Raw genomic sequence first — 17,806 nt, 5'->3', positions numbered from 1 at the left:
CCCAGGTTTTGATTTAAAGGGGCTTGGGGCTCTGGCCTCTACTACAGTAGCAGCTGCAGAGGCTGGAAGCCTTGAGCCCCTTTGAATCTCTGGTCCCGGGGCAACTGTTCACTTTACTTCTCCCTTCCCCCATTGGCTGGCTGAATAAGTGGAAAGGGTATCTAAGCATGACTGGTACAGATTTGAAGAGAATAGTGAAGTCCACTGAGAAATTCGGTTTTGTTATTTGAGGGCACGATTTTAAAAGAAGAAACTTCCTTACCAGTTCCAAGCAGCATGTCTGTACTTCACGGATTAGGATTCTTGAGGAGATTTTGTGATTGATTTTAAAAAAATAATCCACATTTTTATCCACAGACGGCTATTGAGGCACTATTGGAGACGAGAGAGAGACTTTGGCCAAAGAAGTGTATGAAAATATAGTGAGAAAAGGGCAAAGCAATATGTGTGGGGTTTATTTTTTTTAGTGGTTTTAAAGGGCAAGGAGCAGACTGAAACTATTAAGCTGTTTATGGTAGCAACTAAACTAAAAACTAAAAGGTCATGGAATGCAGTTGAAGAAACCAGCTTCAAAGCAATTCAGCTTGCTAGAGAAAAATGGTTGAAATACAAAAAGGGGCAATAAGTTACAAAGTGAGGATTATTTATGTATTGTTCATTTGTATGTCAGCAAAGTCAAGCACAAAAAATAACTCTAGAATACTATTTCTATCCCCTTTCTCTAACTGTTGTCACATTGCATTGAAATTCACATTCATATAGAGCTTCTAAATAATGGTCTAAGGCTGGTACATATGTTTACAACAACATTGCAACAGTTACAGGAATGTAGACATTCAGGTATTTGAGAACCAGCTCTTGTTTTAGTAATTCAGCTCCTGCCTTTGTGGGGGGTGGTGTGGAAGAGGCCATAAGACTTCTTGTTAAGTTTCTGCTCATAATGAAGTGTTATGGAAAATCAAATACATGCTTTGTCTATACCGGAATATTTAACATGTACCAATTGGAGTAATAATACTTGACATTCATATAGCACTATACATGTAAGAAGGCTATAAAGAAACATGAAAGGGCAGATTCTGCGACCTTAATTCATGTTGAGAATCCCATTTATCTTTCAGCAGAACTTAACCTGACCTCAGTGAAACACTAATAGAATAAGGTGTTGATCAACTTGAGAAAAGGTGTCAGAATTTGGCCCATAGCAAATATATTACCTGGTTGTTCAAAATGTATTGGGGTAAGATGTATAATAAGTTTTTTCAGCAAAAACAGTTATTATAAAATGTATGTTCACTTGAATTCAGTAAGCTTAACTTTGATACAAGCTGCCCTCAGGCAATGAATTTCTAAACTTTTATATAATTGGCTTTTTTTTAAATGATGTACAAAAAACTTTAGACACTTCATTGCTCAGTTACTTGAGACCCAATGCAGCTGCTATTAAATTAATAACAATGCCTCATTGTGTCACTGAGAGCAGTACGTGTGCTTGGTCACTTATCGCCCAGGGGAGCTGACAGACTTGCTGGGCCTCTGGGCAAGGTATTTGTGGGGATCCTCTCTGTGCTCCCAGAAACGGTGAGGTTGGGTGCTGGCAGCCCTCAGTGCCGCTCCTGCCCCCCATCCCACTGCCATGTAGCCCTGAGAGCCGCCCGGAGTGTGGTGCTCCAGTGGTGATTTTGAGGTCCCAGGGCTCCTGCCACTGATGCGGTAAAGCCTCCCCTCTCCTCCCGCCTTGCCCCAGTTGGCAGGCCTTGTATTGCTAGTCCTCTAAAGTATTCCTGTCTTTGATTTTGTTCAGCAATTCAGTTATGGATGTGGTATCCAAAAAAAGTACATCTTGTGTATATGGGGCTCTGCAGTTTTATAATGAAGATAGAGAGACATGTGTGAAGGGGGAGAGTTAAGTATTTTATCTTTTGAGAACTCTTTCCAAACTCTGGCAGAGAGTTATATTACTTTTTTAAAATAAACACCAGCTGTATGCAAGTCATAGAGGGCAAGGTCCTTTCCTCACAGAGCTTGTAATTTAAACAGAGAGAATGCATATAAGCAGAGAGAGAGAGAGAGATGGGAGGTAATGAAAAGCAGTGTGATAATCATTCATCAGGGTTTCAACATAATTTTATTTTTTTAAAAATAAGTGGATTTGTTGTTGGGGGAAATTTGAATTTTGAGTTCCTTGAAACAGAATGTTACTATTAATTTTTTTCCCTGAGAAAGCAATTTGAAAAGCCATTTTATTCTTGAGAGCTGTTAATTATTTATCAGATTGTGTGTGGGAACCCAGTATACCTTCTGCATATTGGTGGGCATGTGCTTTAGCATTAAAATTCAGTCAGCCAGACTGTAGTCTATGCATACATTTTACTGGACCTTGTATCCTCTGTGCCCTGTGGTACTCCTAGGCTCTTGTCCCTTTCCCTCCCTCCCCCAAAGTAATCCAGGTAAAACTCTGATCCCATAAAAATTAGCAGGAATTTTGTCATTAGTTTCAAATCTTCGACAATAAAATATTGATCCAGTTCTGCAAAATTTTTGTTCCATTGATGTCAGCGGGAGCCCTGCATCTGGAGGCTTTGTAAGCTAAGGCCTTATGAACTGTCCAAGGTACCTAGTACTGATATCTAGTACTCCTTCCTTAGTTATCTGTATGACTGTCTCTGTATATTAAGGAACTATGATCTTTTGATGTGTTTTAGGACAAATTGTGTATGCTCACCAGTTCATGAACTTAACAGGAGAAAATTTAACCAATATCAGTTTATTTGAAGCACACTGTGAGAACCTCTTCTGCGATCTGATAAGTTTGTCAATCAACAAATATACAAAGGTATCTTTTTTTTTTTTTTTTTGTATGCAGAAAGCATTTGAAAGCCCCAATCATAATCAAAGCTGTTTTGTGTTTGGTGCTATACCGATGCTTAGGAAAACATAGTCCCTTGTTATTGCCGTTTTACAATTTTACCATTGGTTTAATATACCCAATTTTTTTCAGTGTTTTATTTGTTGGAAACTCATATTGTGTTGTAATTATTTATGAGCATCTGGCAACTGATGGGAGGGTAATTTTGAAATGCACCGTGTACAGAGCTGAAGTATATGCCACATTTTATAAGTTCACTATGCTGCTTTCATGCCAAACGGGGCTGTAGATGCAGACAACATTTTTCCAAACTCTCTCAAAAGGAACAAAAATAGTGACTAAAATCTTGGCAGTAAGTTAACTGGGCACTGATGTGCATTTCCATGTTACAGTTTATTTACACCACACCTATTTCAGCAACCTCTTCTTTTTGTAACAGATCCTGTACATTTGCCAAGGAAAACTTTAGGTAGACTGATAAGTGTTAGCTGAATTCAAGCTAGCATGCTAAAAATAGAAGGATAGTCAAGGTAACATGAGCAGCGGGTTGCACTTACCACCCAAGTACAAACCAGCCTGGACCTCTTGTGTGTGCCTGAATTCCCACCCATGCTACCCTGGCTACGCTGCTATTTTTACCACATTAATTGAGCAGAGCTAGTACTTTTTTGTGTACCAGAGCAGCATGTGCCCAGCTGCAGTGTAGATGTGCTCTTTGTGTAACTTTTTTTTTTCTTCCAATTACATTGGTGCACTGACTTCTTTTTCATAGGCTCCTGTCACCAGAAATTATAACCTAGGAAGTCTAATTGGCTTATATGCCAGCCAGTAGTTATATCTTACATTCTTCTTTGACATGTTGTCACTGTGGATCTCTCTCTAGATTCACATGTCTCATGCGTGCAAAATCTGAGTCTTTTGAATAGCATTGTTCCAGTTAGGCCATGCCTGAACCCTGTGCTTCCCTTGTACTCCTACATGAGAGGATAAAGGGTGGTGTGAAGGAACACACCCTCACTCTGGTATGAAGGAAGCTACCAAACTCATCCAGGCCTGTTCCAAGCTAGTGAGACAAATCCTCAAGGCTTACTCAGCCTGAAGTAAGATGAGCACGAAAGAAGGGAAGACTCCCCACAAGAAAGGGAGGTGAATAAGAAGATGGTTGCTTTGCCAAGGGACTGCTGGAGGTAGAATGACCTCACTCTTGAGGAGGAGACCACTGCTCCCGAAACCACCCTGGCAAGTGGTAGAAGAACATGCCCCAACAAGAGGAATTAAAGGTAAGCCTTGAAAAGGGCCAATAGAGTCTTGGTAGATTGAGTCCTTACTACTGATTCTCTAGTGGCTGCCTAAGAGACTGGTACTTTTTCCAGCTGGATCTTGCTTATCTTGTAAAAGGGAAGGAGAACCAAGAGCCAAACCTCAGCCTGTAGGCAGAAGCCCCCAGAGAAATATCTTGCCCCTTCCTCCTCCCCCTCCCCCCAAGACTGCCAATTGGGAGGGAAGAGGGGGTAAATGAAGAGAGGAGTAAGTTTTGTACCCAAAGAGGTCTAGTTTCTTAGTTATTCTCTTTCGAAGTACCCTCTGTAGATATTGATTTTTTTTTTTTTTTCCTGCATCCGGAAATATAAATGATCTTGGGCAAAGAACTATTCAAATCCCTTTTGAGGCACCTGATACCTCTTTTCATTTCCTTAAGATGAGGAAGGAAGAGTTGTCACGGTCCACCAGTATCCTCTTTGCAGTCTCTAGTGTGCCCTTGTTGATAAGGAGGGCAACCCCGGCGAAGATTAAAGAGGATGCACACAGCTGGGTTCCATTTTCTTTCTAAAGACAGCAAGAGTTCACAGCCTTCCCACCAATGCGGGGTTCCCTGGATACGTTCCCTGCCCCACCTTCCCAGTCCCACTGTCAGCTCACTACAGTTGTACATCATGAATATTAGGCCCTGTTCACAAAATATAATTTTCTCACTTGGGAGACAGTGGCCCTTTCCTGCCAAAGCTTCCACTAGATAATAGGGAGGCTCTCGGAGAGATCATGAAGGAGGACCAAGTCATCACAAAGACTGCCTGACCAGCAACCATGGATGCACTGGTTGTAACTTATGCCTGTCAGATCTATGTCCATAGCTGTATCCATAGGAGTGGCTCTACATGTCCAGCCTCCTGAAAGAGTGGTGATGCACACTAGAGAACCTACCCATTGAAGGGATGGAGGTCTTTAGCTGTGAAACAGATGAAATGCTCCACTCCTTGTAAGCTACTAGGACCATGCTATAATCGCTAGGGATCCACAACCCAGATCCCTATTGTAAATCATACAAACTTCTGCCTCAATAGACCATTTTCGCTGTATTGAGAGAGACTCAACAGCTGGAGTATCCTTGATTAAGCAGGCTTCATAACTCCAGGAGGCTTTTTGGGGGTTCAGTTCATTTATTGATAACTTGGCTCTCAGTCAGTTTTTAATTCTGTGTTCCTGGCACAACCAAGACCTGACCTTGCTTTAGGAAATTAAGATAAGAGGAAGCTGCATATCAAATTTGGTGGTTCTAGATCTTGCTATTTAGGAGGAGTTCTTGAACAAAGGGATTCACAGATGGATGGACTCATGAACAGACAGATGCACGAACTCTCTAATATGTATCTAGACCATGAGCTTAATTTTACTCAAATTTATATTCTTCTTATTTACTACAGATAGAAAATTCCAGACTTTACGCATCACCTCTTACCAAATTTTGTGTATAACATTTCAGATGTTAGTAGACAGACTGGCATTGGAAGCAACTAAACAAATACATACCCTGCCTGAGATGCAGAATGGCAATGTCTACTTCCATTATTCCACCTCTGAAGGCTCAAGTTTGGTTCATGACTTACAGAACAGGTATTTCCACAGTGCCATCCGACTAGCCACTCGAAGCCCAACCATTAACCAGTGCAAAGTATTGTCATTTGAACTCTCCACAGTGCTGAGAGTCTTTACAAAGTACTTAGCAATGTGACAACAAAAGTAAGGAGGAAAAATATGAATCTCTGCCCATATCTGGATGACTGGTTGTTAAGTGGTGGATCCTAACAAGATAGACCAAGAAAAAAAGAAATTTTGGATATCTCCAGAGCCTTATTGGTTGTAGCCAGTAGGTTGTATTCAACAGTGATGGACTTCAAAGATAAGGCTGTTTCATCATAGAAAATATCCAAAGGGATTAAACAATATAGCTCAACACATTATCAGATAGCTCTTGTACCTCTTCCTTGTGTCAACATCAGACAAAGCATCAATGTGGAGCAAACTATTTAGCAGCAGGTCTGATAACAAATTTGAGAGTGCAGTTCTACAATCGCTATCTGATCTATACAGCTGAAACTCCTCATTCCCACTAGAAAGGAAATTGCTTGCCAGTCACCTACAGAGCGATCCACTATGGTATGTAGTTGAAGAATAATGGCTATTTACTGTGCATAAATGTGGTTCTTTCAGTTTGGATCCCCAAACCTGCCATAAATGTAGACTTTGAATTGCTAGCATATTAAGGGAAAGTCACAGCTGCTCTGCCTTTTATGCTTCCGCGGGAAGGCATGAGGCAGTACTACCCCAAAAGACCCATTGTTCAAAACTCCAATCTGGTGCATAGGAAGTGCATGTGATAACATCTCTGAGAATCACCGATATTCTAGGGTAAGTATCTGTTGTTTTGATAGAGAGCAAACAACTGACACACAATAGAAAGCACCACAACATCTCAATTTAACATAAATCTTGTACATCATTCCAAATTATGTGAAATAAGTGATACTTAGTAACTATGTGTGGCTGCAATTCCACCTAGTGATAATTTAGATCACGTGGATGATTAAGAAGAAAAGCCTGTCGTCATATCAAATATTATATTTTGTTCATAATTGAAGTTATTACTTGCTAGATGTGTACTACATTCTTCTAATTGTTACATATTTCACACATACTAGCTTTTACAACTTTCCTGTTAGAGGAAAATTGTGGTGATCATGATTACGTTGTGTGAATTAACCTTAAATATACTTAATCAAGGTTCCAAATTTAGAAAGATACAAAGAGTAGTGTGAATGCAGCTTCCATGCTGATGGGACAGTAAAGCATGGAGGTATCAAGAAAAAGAACCAACCAGAGAATATATAAGATAAAGTGTGCGTGAAAGGGGGCTGTTTTGTTTCTCAACTTCTTATATTCTCCTGTTTACTTTTCCTACTCCATTCCCCTTTCTGTCCCTGGTTTAGATAAGAAAAACTGACTCATACTAGTTTACCAGGGCCTAAGCCTCTATTTCTGATACCTGTAAATTTGGTCAATTAATGTACAGAACCCTGACATACAGAATAAGCAAAGTTATGCTTAAATGCTATCGGTAGTCTAAGCCAGAGTTCCCTAAATTGTAGGGTGTCCCCCCTACATCCTCACATGAACAAAAACTATCCTCACATGGACAAAGGCTATTCTGTGAGTATTTTACATAATCATTAAAGGATTTGTCATATTAAAAATAATAAATATGAAATCATTGGAAGCTTTTTCTTCTCTTCCCAGGAACATCCTATGAATCTAATCAATCATTCTTCCTCACTAGTAGACCATGAATTGGTATTTACTACTATTTCTTTTCTTTAGTTTTTAGAAAATCCCTTTCGCTTATTACATATTTGTTGAAAAATCATTTGAAACTTGTTCAGTAAAAGCTTTAAAGTAATGTTACCTGCACTGTATGTTGTTAGAAAATGGTTCCTTTGCTCTGTGCATGATTTTTTAAAATATGTTAATGGAATTGTACATTGTGCTTCACAGGAATCCTCTATAATTGTGTATAAATTCCAAGTTCAAACAAATAGAGCCAGAATATTAATATTGTATGTAAAATGCAACTTCAAAAACCCCACTGCTCTGTGAGTGACTGGACTTCATATTTTCTTCACCAGGTTAGACCATCAGAGGCTCTAACCAGTCACCACTACCCTTGCAACTGCATTAAGGAATTATGGGTTCTGCTTATTCAGCTGCTGGACCACAGAAGTAAAGGTTCTCATACAGAGGTAAGTGGGAACATTGCTGCCCACATAGGATAAGAACATAGAAAGTGTTTGTTTATATCCAAAACATTCAACATCCAATACTGATTGGTCAGTTACCAAATTTAGCATTAGTTCACATCCAGCATGATGCAAAGTTGCACTGACCCATCAGGAAATTTAGGAGAGAGTATTTTCCCTGACATACCAGAGAAAATGCCAGCTACCCCACCGTAGCCGCCACTCCTTGAGAGTGACCCAGGGTATTGAGGAGGGAGCAGTTCCAGTTTTTAGGAAAGTGAGGCAATTGAGGCTGTACTGTGCATTGTGGCAGAAAGGGGATCAAAGAGAAGAGACGTAGCCCTTGCATAACTGACCTCCCTGACACTTAAACGCATCATTGGGAAGCTTTGCAAGGCCCAGCTGCAGTCAGTCCTTAACTAATTATTAGAAGACACTTCAGAAAGTCTTCTTTGAAAGCTGCCAATCTTTATAAAATTTCTTCTTTCAAGGGGGTTTGTGCGTTGCAGTAAGATATAACCAAACAGTTTCATGGTAGTGTATTCAGACTTTTTAATATGAGCAGCTATAAAGTCTCTTGGTGAAAATTTTATTATTGTTAATTACTTATACTACAGTAGCTCAGTGTTAGGTGTTATACAAATGCTGAGCATAACACAGTCTATGCCCTGAAGATCTTATAATGTAATTGGACAAGACAGACAAAAGGCAGTTGAATAGAGGAATGTTATTCCCAATTTTCAAAATGGCACAGATGTGCATGAATTGGATAAAATAATGGAGAGTATGTTTAACATTTGCAGGTGACACTGAGCTGGCAGGGTTTGCAAGCACTTTGGAGGACAGAATTAGAATTCAAAAGACCTTGACAAATTGGAGAATTCTTATGAGTTCAGCAAGCTGATATTTAGTAAAGACAAGAGCAAAGTACTTCTCTTGGAAATAAAAAATAAAATGCACAACTACAAAATGGAGAATAATTGGCTAGGTTGTAATACAGCTGAAAAGGCTGTATAGGTTACAGTTGATCACAAATTGAATATGGCTTGTCAATTTGTTGCAGTTGCGTAAAAAGCCAGTAACATTCTGGAGTATATTATAAAGAAGTGTCGTACGTAAGGCAAGGGAGATAACTGTCCTACTTTACTCAACATTGGTGAGGTCTCAGTAGGAGAGCTGTGCCCATTTGTGGGTGCCACACTTTAGAAACGATATGTACAAATTGGGGAGTCTTGAGAGGAGAACAATGAATATGATAAATGGTTTGGAATGGTTAAAAAGTACCTGGGCACATTTAATCTTGAGAAAAGAAGACCAGAGGGGGGAACCTGTTAAGTTTTAAAATAATGAAGTGGATAGTGATCAACTATTCTCCATGTCCTCTCTTCAATGGACAAGAATTAAATGGCTTAATCTGTAGCAAAGGAGATTTAGGTCAGATAGTAGGAAAACTTTCTACCTATAAGGATAATTAAGCTCTGGAACAAGCTTCCAGGGAAGAATGTGAAATTCCCATCACTTAGAGGGTTTAGGAATGGCTTGAACAAACTCCTCTCAGGGATAATCTTAGATTACTTGCTAAGGCTTCAGCTAGGGGTGTTAAAATGTGCTTATTTGTCTAAAGGTGTATCTGCTGAAATTTTCTCTGTGGGAGGCAGCCGGGAGGGAGGAAGGTAGCTCCATGGAACTGGCACAACCAGAAATCCAGCTTAAAAGCCAGCTTCCCATGCATACTGGTGGGGAGATGTGGGGGTTGCGTGTAGTCATTAAGATTAACCGGTAAGCCCAGGCTTATCGATTAATCATGTAAATGATTACATGCTAACATCCTTAGCTTCAGCTCAGTGGACTGATCTTGATGACTTCTTGTGGTCCTGCCAGCCTGGTAGTTCCATGATTCTATGATTAAGTGACTTGCCCCAGGGCACAAAAGAAGTCTGTGATGGAAAAAGAAATTGAACATGAGATTTCCACTTCTCATGCTATTGCACCAGCCACTGAACAATCCTTCCTTCCCAATGTGCTGTGGCAGAGCTAGAGATTCTGAGATGTCCTGAGTCCCCATTCAGTGCTTTTAACCAGACCATAATACATATAAACATGTCAGGTTATCCCCTTTTATTAAAATATATCACGTGTAGGCTTTGCCCTCTCTTACTAGATCTCTCCCTAGCTAATACTATTTCATATAATTATTTATCTGCGATAAAAGCTGCAGTCAAACTGTTACTCCATTTTGAGAGCTAGGTAATTTCTACAGGTCCTGTTCTATTTTACATATGTTGTGTTCTAATCCTGTTTTTTAAAGTAATATTTTCATAAACTGTTTTTCATTGTGATGGTTTAAATAGTTCTGTTAGGACAGTTACAGACCACACCAGTGTAAGACAATTATGTTGTCTTCATTATTTTGAGGATAGTAGAATATACCATCTTCTAGACCCCTGCTCTGTGTTTTTTGAGCCCGTCTGTAAAAATTCTAGGAGTTTGTTCTCCCAGCGGTCTTCCTTTTATTTTCCTTGTCTTCAATTAACTTGTAAAGAATAAAATCATAAAAATGTTCTAGATTTTACTTGGTGCCACTTATTAAAAAAATATTTACAAAGTTGAGTGTCAGCCTGTTCGCTTCCTTTACTTCCAAAATGACGATCTTAAGTTAACAGGATAGTATTGAGGGGAATCTCTTTTAACATAGCATACATCTATCATATAATCTACTCTACTGTATAAAGTCATTTAACACAGCCAACACTTGGTTGGCTTTCTCTGTTTCTCTGCAGTCTTTTTGGAGCTGGGTAAATAAAATTCTGAAGAAGGTCTTTGAAAGGCCCAGTACTGCAGAAGGGATGTCTGTTTTTGAGCCAGCGCAGTGCAAAGATCCATTAAGTTTTAGCTGGTGGATTATTACTCATCTGGCATCACTCTACCAGTTTGACCGTAACGGAAATGTAGAGGAAAAGGTAGGTTTGTGTTTTCTAAATACTTTATTTAGACCTGTAATCCCATGCAGGTATTTGGTGCTGGAGTAGTGACCCAGTATTCCTTCTGAATTTGTATGCCCATGTGCGGGGAATACATTTTGTTACATATACTAATATGGAGATGTGTGACTCATCGCCTCCATATTGGTGCACACAACAAAATTAATTCTGCACATAGACAATCAGTGGTGGGGGTGGGGCTGGGACCGAGGGGTTCAAAGTTTAGGAAGCAGCTCAGGGTTGGGATGAATGCTGTGGCTGAGAGTTAAGGCTCTGGGGCGGGGCTGTGAATGAGCAAATTGGGATTCAGAAAGGGACATAGGGCTGTGACAGGAAGTTGGAGTGAAGGCTGTGGCTGGGGATGATGGGTTTTGGGTATAAGCTCCCCTGGGAGAGAAGTCTCCTAGTAGTCCACTCTCACTGCTGCAGCTCCTGACCATTTGAGTGGTGCCTCTATGCTGGCTGTGGCAGTTCTGGTGAGACTGGGTTGGGCTGGAGAGCGGGGTGCGTCTCTTTTGGCTACAGCAAGTCCATGCTGGTGGGGACAGTGGGGCAGAGCTTTTGAGAGAGCACCTTTCCCCGAGCCACAGCTGCTCCCTACTGGGGCTGAAAGAGCACACCTCACCCCCGGCCACCACAGCTCTTTGCTGGTGCTGGTGTGGTCACAGGATTACACCTCTTCCCTGTTCATGGCAGCTCTCTGCTGGGCCAGCTCCATGGATAGGATACCCTCAGCCTCTGCGCAGGCGACTACGCAGGTTAAAGGAAACTTAGGTAGTGACTGAAAAATGATTCAGTGTTGTTACAACAATTTTTCATGTCTGCATTACAAAGTTCCTTTAAAGGTTCGTTATTTTAAAGTGTACTTGTGTACAGCCTTTTCCATGAGCCCTGTGCATATGGATCTAAAAAACATAGTTTCAGTCAGTAACCCAAGTAAGGACTCCGGGAAGTCCTGCGAATTAGCAGTTCAGATTCTTAATGCTGTAGCATATGTTTTAAGGCTATCTGCCTTCAGCGTAACTGCTTCATTGAGTTTACTGCTACAATAACTGAACGATTATTCTAATCATTAGAATAATATTAGAATGATTATTTGCATTGGATGTAGGTTTTCTGTCCTTCAAATGAGGTGTAAACCCGAAGCATTGAATGCACTCAGTCATTAATGCCACTTGTCATAAGAGTTAAGGATGTTAATGCTCTCACTGAATTCCAGTCTGGCTAATTACATTCTGCCTATATTCTTTTCCTTGCAGTTTAAATTGCATTTAATATACTTTTAAATGTCTTGTTCTAAACTGTTATGTAGTGTTGCTGTGTACTGTTAAATAAACTGTATACTAGTAAGGTTGCTTGACACTTTCCATTAGAAGATCCTGTTTTCAATATATGACTTTTTGCCAGACGTTACCCATTTGGACTGACATTTCCCATGCTAGGTGTTTGCTGTAGGATAAGTTTTTTGTGGAGGTTTTTTGTTTGTTTTGTTGTTTTGAAAAAAATCATGAAAACAGTTAAATCTATTTCTGAGCATGAGGCCAGGAAAAAATATATTATTTGAAAACACATCAGTTTAGGATTAAACAAAGACTGTGAATGGCTAGCCAAGTATAAAAGAAGTTTCTCCTCTCTTGTTGTTCGCACCTCCACATCAGCTGCTAGAAGTGGGCCTCACCCTCCCTGACTGAATTAATCTCCTTATCTCTGGCCTGCATATTTATACGTGCCTCTGGAAATTTCCACTATATGCATCTGACGAAGTGGGTCTTTGCCCATGAGAGTTTATGCTCCAATATATCTGTTAGTCTATAAGGTGCCACAGGACTCCTTTTTGCTTTTCCTAAAAAATAAGAGGCTCAAGTAATAGCTGATGTTAGCTTGTTGAAGTCAATGCAGTTGTATCCAGAATGAATTGAGCTTACTTCGTTGGTTAACAGCTAGCTGTGATAGAGGACTTCATTATACATGTTCTTTCTCTTATTAAACTGTGATCAAAGTGGGGAGGGGAGATGATGTATAATAATGATGGTTATATGGTCCTTAGTGGAAATTGCTTCTAGTTCTGTGTCATCTGAGGAAGAGTTTCAGTTTTTAATATTAACTGTTTTGGCCTTGAGGTTAATATGAAACTTTTAGAAGTCTAAATAGGGTTCAGCTCTAGGTTTTTTTTTTTTTTTCTTTAGCTCATAGAAGATAGTCATTTCTTACACGTAGATTTAAACAGGAAAATTGTGTTCAGTTCCTCTGTTGCCCATATAAGGAACTATCCATTCTCCATTTCCCAGAGTGAAAAGGGGTACGGAGTCCTTCTATTTTTTTTAATTTTCTCTAACCAAAACAGACCACACCACATTATTCTGAAAAGTACTGTTCATACATTTAAAAACTAAATAGGGTTTGGAGAGAAAAATCACCATTTTTGAACATTGCAGGGGTCAATTTTAACACTGCTGTGGGCTAGGAAAGTGTAGTCAGAATTACTTGGGGGAAGATATTTCCCTTTGAATTGCCTGAAATGAGTGCTGTATAAGATATGCAAAGAGTGACTCCCAGCAGAGAAGCTTAGCACAGTTATACATGGTGAGTTAGGAGAGGAGAGTGCCCTGATCCACACCTGAAAAAGTTGCTGCTGATGGAACCCCAAGGGTTGCAACTGAAATTTTGGCCTTAGCAGCTTGATGAATGCTCACATAATGGGCTTGGTAAACAGTTACTGGACTCCACCAGTCTCAGGATGAAATCTTTTTTGGCATGAGAGCTACTGGGTTTGGAATGAGGTGCGTAGAAGCATATTGGCTGGCAGGGATGGGTTGTAAACTGTTGTCTTGCCTTCACTGTCAAGATAAGAGGTATCCAATTATAGAGGGTATTTAGCTGGATTCAGATGAGACAAGTGCCCTTGGTGAGTAGAGAAAATTGAAATTGTAAGAGGGAATGAGCTGTGTGTGTGGTGTGTGGTTTTTTTTTTTTATTTTATTTTATTTTTATTTTTTTTATTACGCCACTCTCCCTCTGAGTTTGGACTCACTTAGGGTACGTCTAGACTACATGCCTCTGTCGCCAGAGGCATGTAGATTAGGCTACCCGACAGAGTAAAATGAAGCGGCGATTTAAATAATCGCCGCTTCATTTAAATTTACATGGCTGCCGCTTTGAGCCGACAAACAGCTGATCAGCTGTTTGTCGGCTCAGCGCGATAGTCTGGACGCTCCCCTGCCGACATCAAAGGGAGCTGTCGACAACCCAGGTATGCCTCATCCCAGGAGGCATACCTGGGTTGTCGACAGCTCCCTTTGATGTCGGCAGGGGAGCGTCCAGACTATCGCGCTGAGCCGACAAACAGCTGATCAGCTGTTTGTCGGCTCAAAGCGGCAGCCATGTAAATTTAAATGAAGCGGCGATTATTTAAATCGCCGCTTCATTTTACTCTGTCGGGTAGCCTAATCTACATGCCTCTGGCGACAGAGGCATGTAGTCTAGACGTACCCTTAAAGAGAATAAGGCCTAGACATTGAATTCATTGGAAGTTTTTGTATTAGCTTCTAAAGAGGCCCTAAATTTCATCCTATATTTCTCCTGGAAAGGAGATTTTTCTGTTTCTGATTTTGGCTGTGAGAAATCCCTTCTCCCCAGCTGTTTTTTTTGAACATTGATTTTAAGAAGCCTTATATATTTATGGTGTGAACTTTGGCTAGACTGCGTTGCTTCTGATATATTGTTTGTGAATGTGGTCTAGACAGATATCTTGATGTTTACTAAAAGCTGGAATTTCCATATTTTGAGGAATTTTGAAAAAATATTAATTCTATTATGGAGCCAAGAGTGTAACGGAAGGAAAATTCAATAGTTTTTTTTTTTTTTTTTTTTTGGCATAGCAATAATCAGAATGTATTATTCTGAAAATTGAGCAAGGAACCATAGAACTTGGCAGCTAATATATATAAAAATCAATTAAAAATAAATTGGAATGTTGTTTGAAATATTTTAAAACAAAAACCTATTAAAATATATTCACAAGTTACAGGCAGTCCCCGAGTTACGCGGATCCGACTTATGTCAGATCCGCAGTTACGAACAGGGCCGTCTCCCTGGTCTTCAGCAGACCAGGGAGAGGAAGCAAAGCGGCGGAGCACGCGGGCAGCGGACAGCCCAGACGCGTCTGGACTGTCCGCTGCCTCCGTGCTCCGCGGCTTTGCTCCCCGTCTCCCTGGGAGATGGAGAGCAAAGCAGAGCAAAGCCGCGGAGCCCGAGGGCAGCAGGACAGCCACGGCGCGTCTGGGCTGTCCCGCTGCCCCCGTGCTCCGCGGCGTTGCTCCGGACGCCTGTGGTACAGCAGCTGGGGCGCTGCCGGTTGGTCCCGTAGCGCCGCTCTGGGCACTACTGGACCAACCCGGCAGCACCCTAGCTGCTTTGCCCTAGGCGTCCTGATTCAGCCACTGCTGGTCAGTTTCAGCGGCGGCTGAATCAGGACGCCTGGGGCAGAGCAGCTGGGGTGCTGCTGGGTTGGTCCAGTAGCGCCGAGAAGTGGCGGTGCTACTGGACCAACCCAGCAGCACCCCAGCTGCTCTGCCCCAGGCATCTCCAAGTCAGCCGCTGCTGAAACTGACCAGTAGCTGACTACAGGAAGCCCCTGCCCCAGGCTTCCTGGAATCAGCCGCTGATCAGTTTCAGCAGCAGCTGACTTGGGGATGTCTGGGGTTCTTAAGTTGAATCTGTATTTAAGTCAGAACTGGCATCCAGATTCAGCCGCTGTTGAAACTGATCAGTTTCAGCAGCGGCTGAATCTGGATGCCAGTTCCGACTTACATACAGATTCAACTTAAGAACAAACCTACAGTCCCTATCTTGTACGTAACCCGGGGACTGCCTGTACTTTGAGGTCTAAATATTTTGTAATCTATTAAAATTTAAATTATATAAATAATATTAAGCAGTGCATAGTTGCTGCTAATTTTTAAAGAAAGTGAAACCACTGAATGGTGGAAGTTACTAGCGAAGCCCCTGCACCCAGGTGTTAAAGTACTAAACCAGCCTTTGACAGCAGTAGCCTCTGCTGCAAGTACCAAGGGATTATGTTTGTCATTTCAATTTATTCAACTAGTTGAACTCAATTATTTATTCAAAATTAAGAAACCTGCTAGCATTAATGAAAGTAAGAGGGCTTGTTTGCCTATACAGTTTATGAAGAAAAACTAAGTATGAAAGAATGAGATCTGATAGTTCTAAAATTTTGATTAACTTAATGACCAGAAACAGTCAGTTCAATTCACTAATTACAAACAAAACTTATTTTGTTTAATAAATATTAGTTTTATCAAAACATGTTTTGTATTTAAACTTTTTTTTCATTTATATCCTTTAGGGATGTAAAATCCCATTTACTCAGTTTACCAGTTAAACATTATATTTAACTAGTTAATCCATTAAATGGGTGTGGGTAGCAGGAAGGCATAGCCGGGCTGGATGACAGTGATGCTTACCAGTTAACCATTCACATCCCTAGAATCCTTCACATTTAAAGTTGTTTTATTTAACAATAAAAATGCTATTTAATTTTCAATTTCCATCCAAATAGGGATTAGCCACCAGTAATCACATGTAAAAATCATATAGTAAATAAGAAATACATCATTCACAATGTTTTAACATGACAAAAAATGGAAGATTAAGAAACTGAGTAAGTATAAATTATGCTATATAATTGCTTAATTAAATATGTATGTGTACGCTACATTGTATCTTCTTCGTAAGCAAAAAAGGAGGACCAGATTTATTCTAAAGACTATATTTAATTGCAGATAAACAAGTTGTAGCCATTACAAGCCAATGAGAATCAACCTTTTATAGGAAAAGACATGCAAACCACAACTAAAATTGATGGTTTAAAATCAAGGTTTCCTGCTTGCTGATTTAAACCATGATTAAAATTGATGATTTTAAATCAGTCCGCCCAGTTGAGAGCCAGTTATCCCAGGTTACAGAGCAGGAATGTAGGAGCCCTGAAAGCCCCAGCTTAAACTGGGGTTGGTTTTCAGGGCTTCTAGGTACCCTGCTTCAGAGCCTAGCTTGAATTGGAATACTCAGGGCTGCCAGTCTCTCTGCCTTTAAGCCCTGAGATCCCCTGCCTACAGTTTCATGGCATGCAGTTGTGGACCCTAGAATTCCTGGGATCTCTGATTCTGAGGCAGGGCTGCTTTGGAGCCATTATTTTGGAATCCTGCCTCTTGCAGGTGAGCTGGCAGGAAACCAGGCAAGTTTTCAGTAGAACATTGGTTTTCCCCTTTGCTGTTAGTTTCTGTTCTCTGTTCATTTGTCCTTGACTCCCCCCTTCCCCCCCGATCCTTTGTTCACCTCTGATCTCTTGGTATTAATTTGTGAAGAACCAACAGCACCATCCCCACCAACAGTTGAGCTGATTTTTTTTTTGTCATGTAAAACGATAGCTGCTAAACATTCAACTCACACTGGTGTCGAAAAGTAGATAGCAGTATATCTTTTTATATAGGTTGGTATTTAAAATTCTCTCTTGGGGGGGGCGGGGGGATAGGAACTGAACCCTAGTGATCTGAAGCCAATTGGAAAACTCAATTGTAGGCCCATTGTGCTGGATTCTGTGTAAATATATAAAGGATGTCTGCTCCAAAGAGTTTGAAGTTGAGATAAAGACAGGATTCTGCTGTGGAGTGAAGAGGAGTGGCAGGGCAAGGGGAAAATAAGGTTACATAGACCTTTTAAGTGGATAATTATAGCACAGATGAAAGAAGTAAAAAAAAAATATATGGGCTTTCAATAATCAAGTTTGTGGTGAAAATCTATATATACATTTTTACTGGCAGATATTAAAACACGTCTCCCTTTTCTTCTCCACTCACCTACCGTATATT

General features: G+C 40.5%; 1 protein-coding gene across 8 annotated transcripts in view; it reads left to right on the top strand.

Annotated features, from left to right (window-relative positions):
- Positions 1-17,806, top strand: part of MMS22L (MMS22 like, DNA repair protein) — a 141,324-nt gene that overhangs the window by 23,111 nt on the left and 100,407 nt on the right. For all 8 annotated transcript variants that reach the window (XM_075923917.1, XM_006118427.4, XM_006118428.4 and 5 more), the window contains 3 exons: positions 2,706-2,836; positions 7,828-7,941; positions 10,719-10,898. In XM_075923917.1, coding sequence (XP_075780032.1) covers positions 2,706-2,836; positions 7,828-7,941; positions 10,719-10,898 — 425 coding nt within the window. The remainder of the gene's footprint in view (positions 1-2,705; positions 2,837-7,827; positions 7,942-10,718; positions 10,899-17,806) is intronic.

The sequence above is a fragment of the Pelodiscus sinensis genome, chromosome 3, assembly GCF_049634645.1.
Source record: "Pelodiscus sinensis isolate JC-2024 chromosome 3, ASM4963464v1, whole genome shotgun sequence".
NCBI lineage: Eukaryota > Metazoa > Chordata > Testudines > Trionychidae > Pelodiscus > Pelodiscus sinensis.
This window is presented reverse-complemented; position numbering and strand designations above follow the sequence as displayed.